This window comes from Zosterops lateralis (assembly GCF_965231275.1).
Source record: "Zosterops lateralis genome assembly, chromosome: 2".
Taxonomy (NCBI): Eukaryota; Metazoa; Chordata; class Aves; order Passeriformes; family Zosteropidae; genus Zosterops; species Zosterops lateralis.
Genome location: NC_139763.1, coordinates 82,154,202 through 82,174,172, shown reverse-complemented (window position 1 = coordinate 82,174,172; position 19,971 = coordinate 82,154,202). Strand labels below are relative to the sequence as shown.

General features: G+C 37.7%; 1 protein-coding gene across 1 annotated transcript; it reads right to left on the bottom strand.

Annotated features, from left to right (window-relative positions):
- Positions 1-539: 539 nt before the first annotated feature.
- On the bottom strand, positions 540-18,787 carry RAB38 (RAB38, member RAS oncogene family; the record flags this gene model as incomplete). Its single annotated transcript, XM_083855002.1, has 3 exons — positions 540-1,074; positions 10,786-11,066; positions 18,583-18,787. 3 exons carry the CDS (start codon positions 18,785-18,787, stop codon positions 922-924), a joined length of 639 nt encoding a protein of 212 aa, XP_083711128.1. The 3' UTR covers positions 540-921.
- Between the last annotated feature and the right edge of the window lie 1,184 nt (positions 18,788-19,971).

Sequence of the window (19,971 nt, the reverse complement as noted above, 5' to 3'; positions counted from 1 at the left end):
GGATTGTTAATTTTCCCATGAGCAAAAACATAATGAAGGAATGCATGTTAGGACTTACAGAATATGCACAGTTGAAATACATGGGGATATCTGTGGCATGAGGGAGGAGAGGCAGGGGAAAAAAAAAATCAATGTGGGCTCTCCAGAGGAAATGCCACTTTATAGAACAGATTACCCTTTCTGAAAACCCTTCACCCAGGAGACTGTACCCCTGATTGCCTGTTTCGTCACCTTTCACCCTTGCTTGTTCCATTTTGCTTCATCTAAGATAATGCTATCAACTATGAGAATGCAACTCCTGAGAAAGAGGGACCCAATTCTTCATCAGTCTCAGAAGCTCAGTTCTTCTGGAGACCCGAAAGATATGAAATGTTCCTTCATGCTCAGTCCTGTCACTACATCCAGGAGACTGAACTTGCAATGGGAATATTTAACTGTGAGCATTCTTCATGTCTCTTTCTGAACAGCTAAATTTTCATTTTCATCATGATCTTCCTCAGATGAGACAAGATCATTCAAGTTTGAGGGGTGACAAAGAGTGCAATGATGACATTTGTCTGGTCATGGTATTGAGAAAACACCCTGGAAATCAATGGTGCTGCCACAGTCACATCACAAATATGAATTTTCAGAAACCACATGGCAAAGAAATAGGTTTTGGTATCACTGGTGCCACCTAAATAGCAAAACACAGCCATCACGGTGAGTCTTATTTGACCAATAGACAAACAGAGTTTTGAACAGTTGCTATCGATGAACACTTCATAATAAATTTTAGCTGGAAAAAAAAAAAAAAAGGAAAAATTTAAATATATTTTTGAGGAAATGACAATCTGCTTAGGGATAATGTGGGAAGGCTGGTTTCATTGAATAAAGTATAAAGTGTGAATCATGGTTGTTCAGCTCTTGTCTGGAAGTCTCTTAGGATTTAAAGCAAGCTGAACAACTGACAATCTTGGAGGAATTCAAGTGTGGTTTTATAATATCTGGTTCAACAGACTGAACTGGATCACTCTCACTAGCAATTATGTGTTTCACCAAACATCTGGAAGCTTCATTGATGTTTATATTTTCCTGCAAGTGAAAGAGAAAGAGAGGTTGATTAGTCAACATTAATTAAACCATGTTGCATATTTTCTTTGCACAGTTCAACTTTTCTCTCGGCAACATCAAAAGTTGACTTACAGTTTTCAAAAACTGACTGTGTTAAATAATGCTTACTGGAGTTTTGAATTTGGTTAAGTTTTATATATATTATGATTCATATCTCTTTTAAAATGTACACAGAGTTGATTTTAAATTACCTCAATCTCTTGGTGATTTGATTGCTTCAATAAACTAAAAAAACAAATGACAGAGAGGTGTTGAAGGCCAATGCTTGAAGTAAAGCTCCAAAGACTATATAACACTGCTTGAATAATGGTTACTCATTTCCAAATAGATAATTACCTACCAGCAATTGCAGCCATGTATAACATGTATTTTTTAAAGCCTTCCTACAATTTCAAGATTTCTGTATGCAATGCTCACAATGAAACCTGTGATGGACCAGTTTTATTGAATAAATGATACAATCTCAAATTACTCACAAAACAATAAAAAAAGTTCAGTATGATTTGGAGTCCTCCCTTATTTCTTGTTGAGGCTGACTCCAATGCACTGCATCTCCAATGCACTGGTTCAGAAGAGATATATCACCACTGTTTTCATTTGTAGGACAGAAATCCTCACTCTAGGGGTTTAAAATGAAAGCTAAAACACATCTTTTCCTACATGTGCCTGATATCAACTGCATATTTAGCTTCAGCAGCCCTCACCCTGTTTGTAGAATAAGTAAAGCTGAAACAGTTTCATCAGTGACGACGCAGCATAGACAGCATTGACAGCTTGACTCAGCATAGAAAATAAGCAGTAGTACTGAGTAAAGATTTTTTTTTTTAAATAACAGCCACCAATATGTTTGGAATTAAAAGTCAGGCTTTTTGGCATAAAAGGCAGTCTTCTAGTGTAACTGTTGGCATTGATTTCTTGTTTTATAAAGCCGGAGATAGAAACTCCACTGTAGCTTCAGTTTTCTAGGAGCCACATACATCCATATAGAAATGCGTACCAATATATAGGCAACATTTGTGTATATGCACAATATACACTCAATAAAGATAAGGTTTTCTTTGCAGCCTAATATTGCCCAGGTTTTCAAGCTGAATTACTGAGTCATGTAATAGTTTTGATTGGAAGGGATATTTAAATGCCATCTAGTCCCAGTTCTTGAGCATGTCCAGGTCCCTCTGGATGGCAATCTAGAGCCTGATGTACTGCGACCATAAAATAGCTATAAAAGAAAAAAACATGTGTGTTTCAGAAGAGAAGACACATTTATAGGAAAATCAAAAGCTGAAGGAATGGATTCTGTGAGATTGACTTTGTCCAATCCCCTTGAAATTAATGGCAAAACTCCACACATTCCATTATCCATCCCTTTTGCACCACAGTGAAGGGCTGAAATCTGTGGATATAACTGAAAATGTTAATTGGTGCAAGATTTCACAGGTTTCTTCAGTGACATACATGAACTTAAATATTTTGTGTGCAAAGAATATCAGTAAGTTAAACCCCAATACTTTAGAAAAGTAATGTATCTAGTAACTGCTAGAAATTAGTATGGAACCGGGAATCCTCTCTGTACTGAGATGTTAAAATTCTGCTGTATCACATGGCTCTCTCAGACCAGACTAGGAAATTCCTCAAGCACGCACTGAAAACCCTTTTCAGACCACTGTGAAATTCTATTAGGAAAAAGACAGACAATGAAAAATATCTCTCAGCACTGCTTAGAAAACTGAACCCCAAACAGGATTGTTAAATGCACAAAACCAGAAATGTACAAATCTTTTGCATTGTGTTTGTCTTTACTGATGGACTGGTGAGCATTTCATTTGCCCATGTGCTGCTTCTAAGTTGAAATAGGAGCATGTGTTTATTCAATAATGTTTTAGGGACTGTCTAAGATTCTGCCCAAATTGAATAATGTTCACACATACTAACAGCAACCCTCTTTTTCAGAGGCTACCATTTTACAGCATTGGGAAAGGGGGAAGGGACCAAGCCCACAAAAAACATAAAATGGGTATAAGGTGGACATCCCTCATCCCTGCTGGTGATAGATGGAAGTCCATGTGACAGACATGAGCCTAAAAATACAGAAGGAAAAAAAAAAGTTCCAGCCAGTACTCAAACAAGAAAAAAAAAAAAAAAAAAAAAAAAAAAAAAAAAAAAAAAAAAAAAAAAAAAAAAAAAAAGAGATGGAAGGAATAAAAAGTCCTGTCCTGAGTCTAGAGAGGCAGTTTCTCATGCTTAACGCTTTTATGAACTGTTTAAGCTGTGTGGATGAGAATTTCAGCTGGGGTACAAGGGGAGGAAGAAGAAGAATGACCCCAGCAGACAGCACAGTAGGTTTTGAGATTGTATCTAGCTCCAGCCTGCTCCTGTGATTCAGATGATAACTGGTACACAGTATGGATGAGAAGAAATATGTTGTCACCTGCTGCAAGGAGCCTGTGGTCATGCCAACAAAGCATCTCCTGCTGTCCCACATCCCTACCTTGACCACTTCCTTTCTGATGCTACTGCTGCCTTTTGTTACAGCCTTAATCCTGTGGCATCCTAGACCTGCAGATCAGACATTGCTGTATTCTGGTCTGACTAATGAAATATTGATTTCTCCACCTCTCCTCCTATAGTGTGTTTTGCAAAAGAAAAATCTATATTCTTGTAGGCAGTGAAAGAGCTACAGGCAGTGGAAGGTGATCTGCTATCCAAACACAGACAGGAGGCCTGGTGATTTTAGAGCACATGAAGTGTTGTAAGGCAATCAAGGGGAGGAAAGAGAAAAAGGGAAAGTGAATATCCACTCAAACACAAAGAAACCAACAATCAGAGCATAAGATTGGACAGACAGGAATATCACAGGCACCCTACTAGTGGTATTGAGACTTAGAAACTGCCTCAATTATACCTAAAAATAAAATTAATTATGTTTCAAAAAAGCAACAAAATATAGGTGAGACAGTGGAGTGAAAAAATATCTTTCAGTGGGTCTCTATGTTGAAATGCCATAGCTGTCACTTCCCATACGGCTTTGTCCTGCAAAAGCACACCACAAGAATTGTGATAATTACTGAAGTTCAGACTTATTTTTATGTCTTCTCTTCTTTTCTCTTCTCTTCTCACACCTTTTGTGCTTGCTATCCAGCATCCTCTGAGGCTACTTTTACCTTCACAGTAAAACACAGGAGACACTCTTTCTCCCTATATTGTTTTTAAGGCTGGTATTACTCAGTGCTGCATCTTTGATATGTTTATCTGGACAGCAGCTTTCTGTGATAGGGAAGTGCTGCTATGGCCATTTGTCAAAATGAGAAAATGCAGAGCCACGTGAAACTTGGTCCAGCATGTGGTGGCTAGTTGGAAACTGAGAGATGGCATAGGATGAAGTCTTCACATGATAAGGTAAGAATACAACACTTCCCTTTCTCAAGAAAAGTTCTCTCACAAGAGAGAGCTTTTACTGCAAGACCAAAAAGGATCTTACTCATATTACAGTGCCTTTATCAGTCCTGTATTCCTGATTCAGCATTCCAGCCTTTATAAGAGCCTTCCCTGACCATCTTGCCTTGCCCTGTCCCCTGAGGTGCCTAGCCCATTTCTGTGTGACTCAGTAAGCCCCAGCATCTGAGATACTATCCCAGTCAGTGTAAGAGCTGAGTTGTGAATCCATCCCTCAGTGATTTATCCTGCATCAACTGCCAAAATCTGCCAGGGCGAGGAGCTGAACCCTGCTTCTGTGACAATGCCTGACTAGTGCTGGTCTTTCTGCTGGCCTCATCAAGAAGGAATGCAAAAGTGAAAATCAGAACACACTACTCTTTATTCCATTACCAAACAAAAGAAGGCAAAGAAAATAACTTTGAGTAATCTCTGAAATTCAGAAAGGAGCACTGGAAGACATAAATGAAATAAGCATTTGCTTTGTAGATCAATCTTATTAAAATATATCCTTTCAAAGGGCAATTTTATGGAAAGGATAGCAACTGAGGGCAGGGAAAAGGAGCTGCATTATTTAAAACCCTTGAACTGATTGCTATTGGAAATAATGTCTTGTAAGCAACAATCAACTAAAGGGAAAATAAATACATTATTGAACATGACTCAAAGCAGCACACAAGCTCAACAATGGTTTTAGCATTCTGGATTACCTTCCCCCTTATCTACCATCTCTACTGCAGATGCAGAACATTAACATTTAGGGCATTCCATTTAAATATATGAAATAAGTTCCCAGAGATAAGACTGGCTCTTAGCTCTTTGTAGAAGAATAAAGGCCTTGGCAATTTTTTAGGGCCTGTCTCACTTTCAGATGAAATAACTTTTTGTTTCTTTACCATGCACATATATATCTTTGATTTGACTATCTGGTTGTTTTCTGATAGAACACTTTTGCCTTTTTACATTGACAGTTCTTTCCTCTTACTGAATCTGATGCGTCTGAGTCTTACCTTGAAAACCAGGATGAAGAGCAGTGTGTATGCACAGGCACAGAGCGCTTGGGGAGCTCTAAATCAGCGCTGCCTAGAGACATAACCTTAGACTACTACTGCAGCTAAAGGAAATTGACTTCCCATAAGCAAACATTTACAAATTGTGAAATATTCAGGTATTAGATGGGAGCCTAGTGATAAGCTCATAGCTTCCACATTTTATTTCAATAGTGCACTGAAATCCAAGAGGAAGGAAATTACTTAAAAGATGCCTTAACCTGCACTCTCCCTGAGCTAGCACTCTGAGGGAATGGCTCCACATGCTCCCTTAGCAGAACTCCCTGGAAACTGCTGGGAACAGAGCCTTATTAAGATGGTGTGCTGTACTCCTGCAGTGGTGTTTCTAGGAAAATGCAGCCGTACAAGTTAAAAGCCACCTGGATGCATGAACATGGAATTCATGGATGTGAATTGCTGTGATTGCAACTCTGAGAACAAGATCAATTCTGTGATTGAATTCTTTCAGCTGGTTGAATATCCTGCAATGAAATTATTTCACTAAATGACTTTCTGATCCCAACAATTTTGTCATTCTCTGAATTTCCAGATTTGGGACAACACTAAATAATACATTTCATAAAAGTGATCCAGAGAGCTACAGAACAGCTTTAATACCCATAGGACCATCTGAATCAACTCATTTTAATTAGAGAAAACAAACTCTGCAGAGGATCCTGCACAGAGTGACCATACATCTGAAATGAAATCTCCTGCCTTAAGTGTCAGCTTTATTTATTGCTTTATGGCAGAATCTGAAATATTTTCTAAGACTGAAAAGTGAGATTGGTTAGACTCTTTTTGAGTGAATTAAAAAGACAATCTAGGGAGCCACACATCCCTAAATGGGTCTGGCAGTCTCAAATGAATTGCTTGGATTTAAGTTACCAGATCAACAGATTAGTTTAAAGTGTCAGCCTAACTCAAATACATGTCCAAACCTTGTTTTTCTTTATGGAAATCAGAACCGTTTATCCTGTTCCTCTGCAAGCTTACTGCATAGCTTTCTTTTTTCATCTTTCATTGTCCAGTCAAAAGAACTGAAGAATCTGTGATTTAAACAAGGGCTAGTAGAGCTTGGATTATTCACAGAATTCCCTGGTAAGATAGGAAGAATTAATGTCCTTGATTTTTGAAAGGAAGGCTGGAACAGAGGAGAGAATGGCTTTCTAAAGATAACATAGCACATCAATGGCAAAGAGGACTTTTGATTAGCCCAGCATTTGGGCCCTGTAGGGGGTAGGAACTAGATGATTTTTAAGGTCCCTTCCAACCCAACTCATTCTGAATCTATGGTGACACACCATACACTGCCTGTCAAACAAAAGCTGAATAAAGGACATCTTATTATCCACATTTCTTAAAGGCTGAAAGATTCTGTAACACTGTCCTGGTCCAAACAGGATGTGTCCAAATAGCCCAGAGACTCTGACTGCTCATCAGTCTCCAGACCATGATGCTCAGGAGACAAGGAGCTGTGTGCTTAACCTAGTTTTGTAAGGATCTGAAAAGCACAGCTACTAGCCTTTCTGCCAATTTGGACAAAACATGAATGTCTTTTCATCTAATTCTGTATTGCTGACAGCAGAACTACAGCAGTGAAAAGAGGAACTCAGGCATAATAACAGCACAGCCATGGTCAGTCGTAAGGTATTTCAAGTTATTTCTGAATTAGGTACTTTCAAGCACATTTAGTTTTGCCTGACTTGTCTATTTTGTTGCACAAGTTCCATTTCCATTATAAAGTGATAATAAGCTTGAAATTGCTCCTTCTCTAATCCAAGTCAAAAGCTCACCTCTTTGAACTAGGAATGGTGGTGAAAACAGTTTAAAGGCTTGGAAATGTGAATGGAGTTCTCAGCTGCTCTGGCCATGTGCTAGATAATTAAATGTGTGACAGGAAGAAGAAATTTCCTTCCTTTAAAAGAACAAATCTTTCGCAATAGTTGTGGTCATGAAATTTATTAAAGAATTTACTATTAAGGGTTATTTTGTGACTATCTGAGGATGTGCCTCTTAGACAGCAATCAATATGAGTGAAGAGAAATATATGCAGATATAAAAGAGACCAGGTTCACCACCGGATATATGTCAATAGTGTAACTTGTGGCTTGACTATGAGGTGGTGTTGCTCAATAAAGCCCTTCTCACATGGAAAACTATCCAAACAAAATCTTCTGTCTTTGTAGGGAGAAGATGACTGAAAGAGGGTTATTTCCTTCAGGTTAATGTAAGAATCAAAAATTATATGTAAAACTGCATTAGGTGATTCAAATGTTTCATATTGGAGCTGTTAACTTACAGAAACAGCACCAGGGAATAATACAGTGATTTTTTTTTTTTTTTTTTTTTTTTTTTTTTTTTTTTTTTTGTGTGTGTAATCTTCCAGTGCTACAGACAAAAGTTTAAAACCATTGACAGCTTGAAATATGGTAGGTATATATATAGCATGCTACTTTCTGCAAGGCAACCAGAACTAAAAGATGTTATTTTTATAAGTAATCACCTTTGTTTTTCCAAAATGTTTAAATCATATTCAGTTTGCTCTCAAGGCCTTAACATTTCCAAGTGCATCTCCAGAAAACCTCCAGAGATCTAATTATTCCAGGGTACCACAAAAAGAGAGTTATTACTTATTTGAACCACTAAAACTGCTAGCTGCAATATGATGTAAATATCCTTTGTCTGTGTTTTTATAATAGAAGAGTTTCTATTTTCTGTAGCAAACAGAGTTAGTTATTTATTTTTCCCAGACCCAGGTTCAATTATGTATGATGGCCTAGGCTGAAAGAATACCAGGTATGTATAATATCCAGAATTCTAAAATAATAGTGATAACAATTTTGTTTAGAAAAGGAAGTGTAGGGTTCAGTTTAGAACTTAGAACAAGTGGAGAAATTATTTTGATCTAACTTTGTTAAAATGTTGTGATTCTACCATCTTTACTGAAATGATTCTTTGCATAATTTTAAAGTCAGGAGTCCCCAATTCTGGGTGGAAATCAGGTGTGTAGATTGCAAAACAACAGGTCCTAGCCTCTGGTGTATAACAGCAGAAAATATTCTGATAACAGCTGTCTTGTCTTACAAGTCTTGTCATAGCTGGATTTTTTTCTATTCCTACATGATTGCAGTGGCAATCTGGTGAAGAAGAATTTAGATATTTACCATGTCTAAAATAACAGAAAATCTAAATTCTATGCAGCTTAGAGAATCTTGGAAAAATTTCATCTGTTGTGACATTTAAAAAATTTATGTCCTTTATACATTTTTTATACTTCTGTAGTTCTGTCCCAGACTAGTTCCATCATAATCATAAAACCTCTCTGTGATCTTCAAAATCCTCTCTGTGATCTTCAAAATCATTTGCATATTCATTTTCTGTCATGACCTGCAATGACCCTTGGAACAATAAATGTGGTTGTCCTTTTTGAGTGGTGGACATACGCTTGCTGGGGACTGATGTATAGAATTCATGGTATAGATTCCATTCTCATAATAAAATGTAGTTTATCATAAAGAGGAACACTGGATTCTCTTGGCCTTGCCCAACAGAAATCAGCAGATGAACGACAGACCTGAAGACAAACCAGGTGCTGCACATGAAGGAATAGGAATTACCCTGTTGTGGAGCAAGATAGTTTATACACTTACCTAGAGCAAAATTTCTCTCTATAAATGGCATCTTGAAGAAACACTGGCTAGATTTGAGACCCATTCAGTAGGAAAGCAAAGACATTAATTACAAAGACATAGAATGGTTTGGGTTAGAAGGGACCTCTTCAAGTCATCTTGCCTAACCTCCCTGTCAGGGCAGGAACATCCTCAGCTAGATCAGGTTGCTCGGAGCCAAATCTAGTCTATCCTTGAATGTTTCCAGGGATGGAGCATCCACAATGTCTGGGCAACATGTTCCAGTGTTTCACCATCCTTGTCAGAAAAGAATACTCCTTATCTGTTATGTAAATCTACTTTATTTTAGTTTAAAACCACTATCCCTTGTCCTATCACAACAGCCCCTCATAACAGGTTTGTCCTCATCTTTGTTATAAGCCTCTTTTAAGTACTGAAAATCTGCAATCTCAGCCCAGAGTTCATGCAATGCTTGAGGCAGGTATGTTGCTATTCCCCTGCTGTTACTTCTGCAATTACAAGAAAAATATCTTTTATATAATAATGCTTAAAAAATGTGTCAAGACCAGGAAAGTAAAACACAAATATACACCCTAAAAGTTCTTAAATACCTTACATAAAGTGTTTAAAAGGAATTAAATAATCAAATGTAGCATTTTTGCTTTCAGACTACTAAAAATCTAGGTTAAATCAGAACCAGACTGTTTACATTTCAAGCATCCAAAAGTTCCCCAGAACTATCAATGATGACACTAGCTTTCATAATAGGAGGATACAATCAACACAATATCCACTGAATTGTGGTGTTCAAATCAGTATTTCACATGCCAGCTCTCCAAATCCTCCATGAACTGAAATTATCCGAGACACCTCAAACTGATATACAGTATCAATGTACTTTCAGCCTTTATAATTTGAAAATCTGAGTACTCTTTCTGATTTTTATCTCAATGGTCCATGCACTCAGGAAATCTGTACCAAAGCAAAGAATCGAACCTCAGGGCAGCTCATTCAGCACTTTGACCGCTGATATTTCCTTCCTCCCCAGATATGTGATTTCTTTGAAAAGGCTTTTGAGAAAGAGAACTTATAACAGTGAACATTGTACAAACACTACAATAGACTGACTTTATTTCTGGAATGTAAGGCAATGAAACTATTGTCTCAAATCAGCATTTCTCAGACAAAGTGGTTATATAAATATTTAGAGATAATATTCAATGTTAAGAATGATGGAAAACATCCTTGTATCATTCACAAGAGGTAGTTTTTGAGCCTTGCCTAAGGTCATCTCACTCCCAGGCTATTGCTCAGTACCCTGTTGTTCGGGTACAGATTTCACTGCTGGCTATCACATTATCATATTACAGCAGCTGCATTTCAGAATGTTGAAATAAACCACCCAAAAGTAATAGAAATGCATACTATATATTTACAAATCTACCTTTAATTAATCCCACCAAGAGAGTTTTTCAAGGTGCACGTTTAGACCAAATGAGCTATTTTAGGAACTGATTTCTCTATCCTTAGAAACATTTAAAAAGAAACAGAAACATTACCTTGGCTGATGTTTCAAACCAGCCCACAAATCCATTCTCTTTGCAGAACTGATCCATCTTGATGCCGTTGTTCATAAGAACATCTATTCCCTGGTCACATTTGTTTGCTAATAGGACTGCTGGCACAGGTTTGCCATTTGGAAGAATCAACTTAGAGTCCAAATCCTCTTTCCATTTTGTCACTGCTTCAAACGTCGCAGGTCTTGTAACATCAAAGACAATAAATGCCCCCATAGCCTCTCTGTAATACACCCTGGTCATGTTTCCAAATCTTTCCTGTCCTGTAATGAAAAAAGTAGGAGGGAAAAAAAAAACACCACCTTGTAAAAATCAGTACTTCCAGTCTGGGTCACTATCTCACACAGCAGGTTTTCTAACATAACATTGCAGAAGGCAAGACTTCATTTTATAAGTCTCTGGGAAACTAATCTTTGCCTAAATAATTATAAGTACCATGCTAGAATAATTCATATGAAAATGCAGGAGAGTATTTAATGAAAAAGGAATTTTCAAGCCAACATCCAAGGAAATTTAATGAAGTTCACTATAAGTGAATAATAAGTGTAATAAGTGAATAATAAGTGTATGGTCTTACTAGGTTGCCAGATTTCTCAGTCTGTGGACAGTACCAAGAGCCTTTGGATACATTATAGGACTTTCAAACAAGAGTGACAAAAACCCATAGGTACCAGATTGGAAGCTCCTTGGTACTATGGTATTTTGACTAAAACATCTAACACAACTGAACTGCTTACACATGAAGAGGATCCTGCATATTCACAGAAACGATAATAACCAGCAGTAACATCATATAGCTCTGGGGCCATACCAGGCATCAGAGTAATTAAAAGTCTACTTTTATTGGCAAACTAAAACACAGAGGTGAGGAAGGTGAATTTAAAGTCTTGCAAACACGGAAAGTGCTCTAAGAAATGGCACAGCAGTAGCAATATGAAGAGCTACATTGCTCCAGTGAAAAGATCTGTGAGGAGAGTTTCATACTAGATCTGTTCAGAAGCTTCATGGTTTTATTTGCTGAAATTAAAATGCTTTCTGGAAAAGGACAGAATTTTTGCGAGTTAATAGTACATTTGTATATTCAAATATGGACACTTGTAAATATCTATCATTTTATATGATTAAAAGTATAAACAAATTAATGCATGACATCAGGATGTGGAATGTTGATCAGCTGTGGATTTGTTAATATATTTGCTGTTTTTATGGGAACTCTGAAAAAATAAATTACACAGAACATTTTTTGAAAGAAAAAATAGATTTTCTACTAATGTCTACAGCAGAGCTGTGATCCAAAGAACAATTATAAGCTCCTGAAACATTTCACTACAATACAGTTTTTAAGCAAGACAACCCTTGTACATGCTTCCATAGCTGGGAAAAAGTGCTATGGAAATAGAAGCATTGAATGCAAACCTGTTTCTAGCCTTATTTTCTCAACATGAGCAATTTTGAGTAGGTTAGGAAGACAAGAAGATTGGCAGTTTGCCTCTGACCCCAGAAAGGTTACCTGTGGAGAATTTATCTGATGGAAATTGTGCTGTCAAATGTAAGGGAGGGCTGAGGAGGGAAAAGTGCCGATTCCTGGGCTTCTAGACCATGCACTTTCGTTTAATGGAAATAGCACTGAACCCACTTTGGGGGTCAACACCATCAGTTTGTGATGCTTATCTTTGGTTTTAAGCACTGTGGCAGCAAGGAGAAAGTCATTCACATGATACAAAAACCAAAGAAAAAGCCTGTCTCCTCCAAAATCATGTCAATTTTTTTTTTAATCTTAAAGAAACACTGTGTCCTATTGACAAAGGAAGATAGAAATAGATTATTTCTGGGAAAGAAGGGGCCATATACAAAATTTCTTTCGTCTATATTTTATTCAAATGTCTTATGATTCCTTTCAGTGGGCTAATCAGATGAATGGCTAAGTCATGTGCTATTCAATAATCTCCTTGTTGAGAAATTCTTTTTTCATCTGCAGGAAGGTGCCTTCCACCAAAAGCCAAGGCCTGATTAGAAACACAGCAGTGACGTAAGCAGCAACATATACAAATAGTTTTTGATAGATATTGTCTTTCACTGATACTTTATACTTCTCATACAAAGTTCTTGAGATGCTTACACTGTAGGTGATATAAGAGCAGCTCAACCCAGGCCTCACACATATTTATTGGGACACAGACCACTAAGATAAGTGGGACATGGTGTCAGAGAACATCAACAAAATTATTCTTTTGCAGCATGAAGTCGTTCACCATAAAGGAAGTTACTAAAGGAATAAAAAGCTCCTAAACTGTGATCTTCTGCCTCATAGTGGCCTACAAATTTCTTACAAATTGTATGACACTGATTCTTCCTCTGGCTTCCAGCTACTTCTTCAGATACACAGGATTTTCACTGCACAGAAAAGCCAACATGTTTACAAAAGCAGCATTTTGCAGGAAGACAGGGATAACCAATTTCCATCACCAACCACTTCAAAGAAAGAGAAAGAATGGAGCTACTGGATTAACTGTCTGTACTGTTTCTGAGGTGGCCTTTTTCTCCATCAGTTATAATTAATGTATCAATATACTTGATATAAAGACATTAGGCAAGTTTGAATGGAAAAAGAGGTGCTTTATAAATCAGAGTTTTAGTTTAATGACATTTGCATAATGACATTTATTTAATTTAAATTGTAGAAAAAGTGATATCTAGTATTTGCACTGAGCTTGGAGAACTAAATAATATTTTAAGGATGCAGAAGTACTCTTTTTTCCACCAATTCTCGCTTATGTGAACAAAATCCTATATTAATAGATAAGGTTCCTAAAACTTTTTCATTTTCATAAAAATAGGCCCTGTTTGATGTATTAAAGATGTCAAAATCTGGCCTTATGTCTTCACTCTCGAGCAGGAATTAGGCTAGAGAACTGATTGACCATTAGGTGTTCAGTGGTATCTCACAGGCAGTCTTAAATATGAGAACCTGCTTTACTGCAAGAGTGACTCGGGAAGATTGGTTTTCCTTTGCACTGGAAGTGTCAGAAGTTTGGGAAATATTTGATCAGGCCCACTGTACTTTACTACATCCCTTGCAAGGCCACTGGCATTTGAGATCAAACAATTCCAATTGCCTTTGACCATTGAGATGGTGCTTTATGTTGAGATTATCATCCCTAAATTACATAAAAAAAATAACTGGGAGTACTGAAGTTTAGGGTCCCTTTGTAGTTGGAGACTGAGAAGAAATGTCTTATTGTTAATTCAGATGAATCCTACTCTACTTGGAAGTGAACCCACTGAGACCAAGGTGACAAAGCAACAAGATTTCTTCTAAAGGGAAGCACTCCCTGTCTGAAGGGCAGCTGCCTGCACTTTTATCCTAACCTCAGTGGTACCTCTGCATCAGGCAAAGTATTCAGTTCATGTGTTTAAAGCAACCGGCAGCTGAATTTTCATAGTTTATAAAAATTTACTCCAGAGAAATTTTTACAGTAATCTACAATTTTCACTAACCACTATCATCTCTAATAAGGTATATAAAGTAATGATAAAGTGCTGAAACTCAAGATAATTTCCACCATCTTGACCACAGCACCTGAAATGTGGCACAAAAATTGAAATTAAAAATTGATTGAAACTGCCCAGTGCTGAGTTTTATGATGTGTTCTACTTTTTGCCACTGTCCTAAGAGACAATGCTTTTGGGAATCACTTTGCTTTACAGACAGCCTTTGGCCAACACTGAGAAGCTGGAAACCGTGGAGAATATCTGAACATTTTTTATCTTTTACTTCAAAACATCTTTCAGAATATTCACACTTGAATTCAAATAATTGTCTTTATGGACTGAAGCTTAAGAACACTTGAGCTGATGTTCACCACCCCAGAATGAGGCTGTCAGCAGGATCTGGCCCACAGATTCCACCACCAATCTCTACTGAAATAGAACCCTCTCAGCAAGAGACTTATTTATGTTTGCAGAACAGTAATTTCAAGGTAACTTAGCCTAGAAATCACCATGACTATCTTATTTATGCATATGTGCTGCAATGCTTAGCAGCTGCCAAAAGCCTTAAATGCTGAGGACGTGCTGTGCCTGGCATTAGTGAACAGGTTTCCACTTACTCCCTCTGCAGCATAACAATCCTAAAAACTTTACAACTGCGGAGACATGGGTCTGTACGTGTGGGAAGGCTGCTGTTTGTGAAGGTGACCGGGAAAGGAAATGGAACTGCTCTTTCCCCAAAGAATCAGTCCCACTCTCTATGAGATGAGAACCAGACTTTTAAACACAAACCAGTATCTTTTTGGTAGCAATGAATAATCCAGCCCACTAAGTGCAGAAGGAGTGATAAGGAGAATGCTGAGATGGCTGTGGAAAAGGAGCAGGGAGCAGGCTCTGATGTGCTGCTCTCTGCTCTCTGATGTTCAAAGCTTCTCCCTGCAGTAAATCTATGGCTAAAGCTGGTCTTCAGAGAAATCTCTGGGCTGTTAGGGCACAAAACACAGACAGTGGCACAGAGAGCAGCCTTGCAGAGAGGGGAATAGCAAATAGATCTACCCAGATCTGCTGTCTGCAACAGCTGTTTTCTTCAGAACCTATGGGCCAGCCTGCATCTGCAGGGCCAACTCCATCCACAGTAACCTTGTGCAAAATATGACTCAGAGTTTCTTTAAAGCTTTCCTTCTAACAATTTGTTAATAAATTTAAAGGATATGCACACAAAGGCAGCAAAAAAGACAAAGAAATAAAGACAGAAATTGACTGAGGAGCAAGATTCAAAGTTGCATGACACAGCAGTAGAGGTGATGGCACACTTTAACAGGAACACCAAAACCGATAATTTGTGACATAAGGTGAAACAAAATGGAATTGTTGTGAAGAAATTAAAGACAAGAAGAACTCTATTATCTATAGCTCCTCCCACACTCAATACTAAACATTCAGTCACTTCATACTTAGGCACTTCACTGAATCAGACATAAGTTCATAGATTTTAATGACAGTGTGTTGTTACGAACACTGTAACATCATACAGCATAAAAGGTTAATCCTACCATTACTGCCTAACACCCACAGTTTCAGGAATATAATATGTGTTAAAATCACTGTCTTAATGTAACAATGTGTGATGCAGAGCCTACATTATCCCTGAATTAATTTTTGTAATACTTAGTTATCCTTGTTTTTTGGCATTTTTCGCTCATCTAAATAAATGCAGTTTCAGCATTTAGCTTCTAGATCATATTATAGTTCTGTTTATAAAATTAAAAAACACAGAAAAATACATTACACAAATATTAACTACATTTAATTAGATGGCACCAGAAAAATCAAATTTACTTTTTCTTCTTATATATGTTAAGGGTAAATCAGGCTAAACTGCTTGGTCCTACCACAGCTGGAATGTGTCACTCCTCCAATGAAGTCACCATGTACATAGATCTTACTAATAATGTAGATAAGCTTGACACTGGTTTTACTCACAATATTTTTAAGAAAATTATTTCTAGACCATTACACAATTTACTACTCACTGATCCACAGTGTAAAAAGCTGTAAGAAAATAATACATATATAAATATGTATTCATATATAATTACTGATACAAAGTATTATTGATGTATTTGCAGAATTTGCTTGAATTCAAAGTGCTGTGCATGCTAAGCCAACATTCTTCAGCCTGTTCAGGCTGAAAGTTTATTTCCTTACCCTGAAAGATAAACTTGGCCTGATAACAGAGAGTCCATCAAAAGAGAGAGGACATTCTTAGACAAGAGATTTTATTTTCCTCCCTCTTCTCATTGCTCATTTGTATTTTGCAAATGATGATTCATGACCAGCCACCGCCAGCAGAAACCAATTCCCTTCTCTCCATATTTCCAATCAGTTTTACTTCGCTTTCGTTTTTGAACCTCTTTTTCTGTCACCAGCCAGATGCCTCAGTGGGATAACTTTTATGCCTGCACCATGATCATCTGAATTCAGCGTGTCACAGAACTTGCTCTCTATGTACAGCCAGCAACAGCTAAAGCTCCCTCAGCAGAAGTCATTAGAGCTAAGACAGTAACTCTTTCTATTACCAATCACTGTCTTGACCTTCACAATGATACTTTGAATTGGGCAATTCATATGAAATTTAGTACTGTGCTGTAATTCTCTCTGTCATGTGTGATAACTCAGAAAGCATGCTAGTCATTCAGTACTACAACTAGGTGTAATTGCTTCTGCAGCCTGACTGAAAGCTACATCATATGATCCGCCAGCACATGATTAGTAGTGTAATAAATCTCTGAAACAAGGCATGCAAAATACATTCTCTAAGTACCTGATACATTCAGAATTCAGTATTAAATGCTTTTTTTCTCGTGAAGAAAAGTTTTTCTGGCAGTGTATGTATGTGTTGTTAAAATCATCCACTGGTGAACAGTAAAATAAATGTTTGCCCCATTATTTCATCTTTTATTAAAGAAAACTGAGCATATATCTATTTAAAACAATAAACCCACAAGACTGTATTAGCTTGTGAAAAGCGGAGTTTATACGTTTTGCATAAAGCAGCGTTGTTGCATAAGTTTTAGTACCTCAGTGCCAAATTCAGAGCTCAGACATGAGACAGCTCAGTGCAGAAAAAAGCACTCCCTCCGCCAATAAGAATGTCAAGAATTTTTTCATTTCACCAGTTTTACTCGGTGCTGTTCCAGACTAGATCAGTGAGCCCACAACTCAGGCCACAGGCTGGTACAGTTGCCTAACAGCTGATATGTTGTTCACTTTTATTCCCTACTTAATGAAAGTAACTTCTTAATTTAATTGAATTTTAAAATGCCATCCTTTATGCTGTAATCTATCATAACAGTTGTATTTGATTCCTGCAATCACTAAATTAATAATGATTACTTACAGCATGGGATATATGCCATCATGATAAACTTATTTTGTGGAATGAAACAAAAATAATTGATTTTTCAGAAAGAGGATGGCAAAAAAGAGTTTTGTGCCTAATTCGAAGCTAAATTGAAAATGTCTGTAGCACTGACAGCAACAATGTTGAATTCTGTGGGTTTTAATGGTGTGGGGGTATCTGGGATGTGAGGATATCTGGACTTTACTTCTTTGTTCTTTTTCTCCTTGCAGAGGGTAAATTGTCTTTTGTTTTGCTTGATGTTGGAACAAAGGTATTTAAATATGAGTAATTATATTTTTAAAAACCAGAATTATTGCCAAAGAGAAACATTTTTCTTTCCAAAACACCTAAGAAGTTGCTTTCATTGGACTGAAGGAGGGAAGGAGGAGAGAGAAGAAAAGTATTTTGATAAACAAACTCAGATATGCAGTTTCTTTATTTTTTAAACTATAAAAGTAATTTTAATCATCTTACTGAATGTCTCATCTATTCCACCAAATTAAAAAGATTTAACAGGACATTCTTGTTACTCTTCCTCCAGTCATAGAGGTCTGTTAGTCCAAGGAAGCAAAACTAAACATTGTCAGCTGCGGGGAAACAATTAGGGCAGAGAGGTGCCTGGGTCCCTGAATATGTCCAAGGGCTTGGGAGAAAAATCAGGTAGCAGAGGTTCCACTCTGATTCTCCGACTTCCTTAGTTTGGGAATCTGCTGGTTTTAGAGAATCTCCAAAATGTCAACCTGCCCTTAAAACTTTCTCTCCTCAGTCCGCTCTCCCTCACTGCATAGGTAGTTCCCAGCTTTCAGATCAGTGCAAATAAATTCGGGTCTATATTTTGTATTGCTTTTTGATAGATTATGAGGCAGGGGGTTCTCCTCTATACTCACCCGCAATGTCCCAGAGCTGCAGCCGTACCACAGTCTCAGCATCCCAGTTCAGCACCTTCAAAGCAAAGTCCACGCCGATGGTGGCCCGGTAGTGGGGGGAGAAGTTCTGGTGGACATAACGCTTGATGATGCTGGTTTTGCCCACTCCCAGGTCCCCGATCACCAGCAGCTTGTAGAGGTGCTCCTTCTGGTTGTGCTTCTGCATCTTTCCTGTGGCTGCGGCTGCTCCCTGCAAACTGATTGCATGCTCTGCCCGAGGAATCCTGCCAGCCTGAGGGGAAGAGAGGGAGTGAGAGACTGGGGAGGGAAGGAAGGAGAGCAAGGTAGGTGGAGGCTCTCTCCCTTCGTATGGAAGCAGGATCACCAGGTCCAGCAGGCAGCCCTGCTGGGAGATGAAGTAAGTAAGGACTGGGGGAAGGAAGTCTCCCAGAAAGTTTTGTGCGTATGTGTGTAAAGGTCAGCACGAGGTGTGTCTGGGATTAGTCTGGCTGCTAAAGACTTTGCAGGAAAATTTCATGCAACAGTCCTGTTCTCTGTTTGGCTCCTTGCTGAAAGGACAGTGTTTCTGTTGTGCACTAGTTTTACACACAGTAAATTTTGAATCACTGCCTTGGTGATAATATATCACCCTATACTTGTTTCCAGATGTCTTTAAGATGCCAGTCACTGCAAAAAAAAATCCAGAAAACTTCCTTCAGAGGTTAAATGTCTCCACTAAAGTGCAAAAATTAAAGCAGTGTGACTTTAGCCTTGGATGCAATTTGGTTCTAATCCGTGTAATTTAGTGTGAATGCAGTTACATCACTAGAAGTGGCAGTTATAGCAATATACAGCAGCTTTACTTGTGTCCATACTAGGAGGGCTGTACAAATTTAATTACAGCAGATACATATTTCTAAATTTCATTATCATAATTGTGATTATCTCTCTATACCTACAAGCATACTTCCATCTGAATGCAGCACACAGCTCGTGCTTTGTTTTTTTCACACAACTGGAGTCTAAAATGCAAAAAAGCCAGGTTTATCTCATGACTCCGATAATCAGAAGTTATGAAAGCATAACAGCCTAAGAGCATATGAATGCCAGTGTCTCAACAGTCCTCTGTTTTCCAAAACAAGTGATATCAAACTTGCAAACAGCTGAGCCCATTTGAGTAAATCATTCCACTGACGATTTTTAATGAAAAACATAATGAATTTTACCTAGGCAACTTAGCTGGAGACCTCTACCCATTAACTAGAGGTGTTTGTTCCTTTTAACAGCTTTGATAGCAAACCCAAAAAATTTACTATTGTGTGCAACTTATCAGTGAATAATTTTTGTATTTATTGACGTTCTTGATAAAATGAAAGCATGTTTTTTCCTCATTGTAGTATTATTTGATGG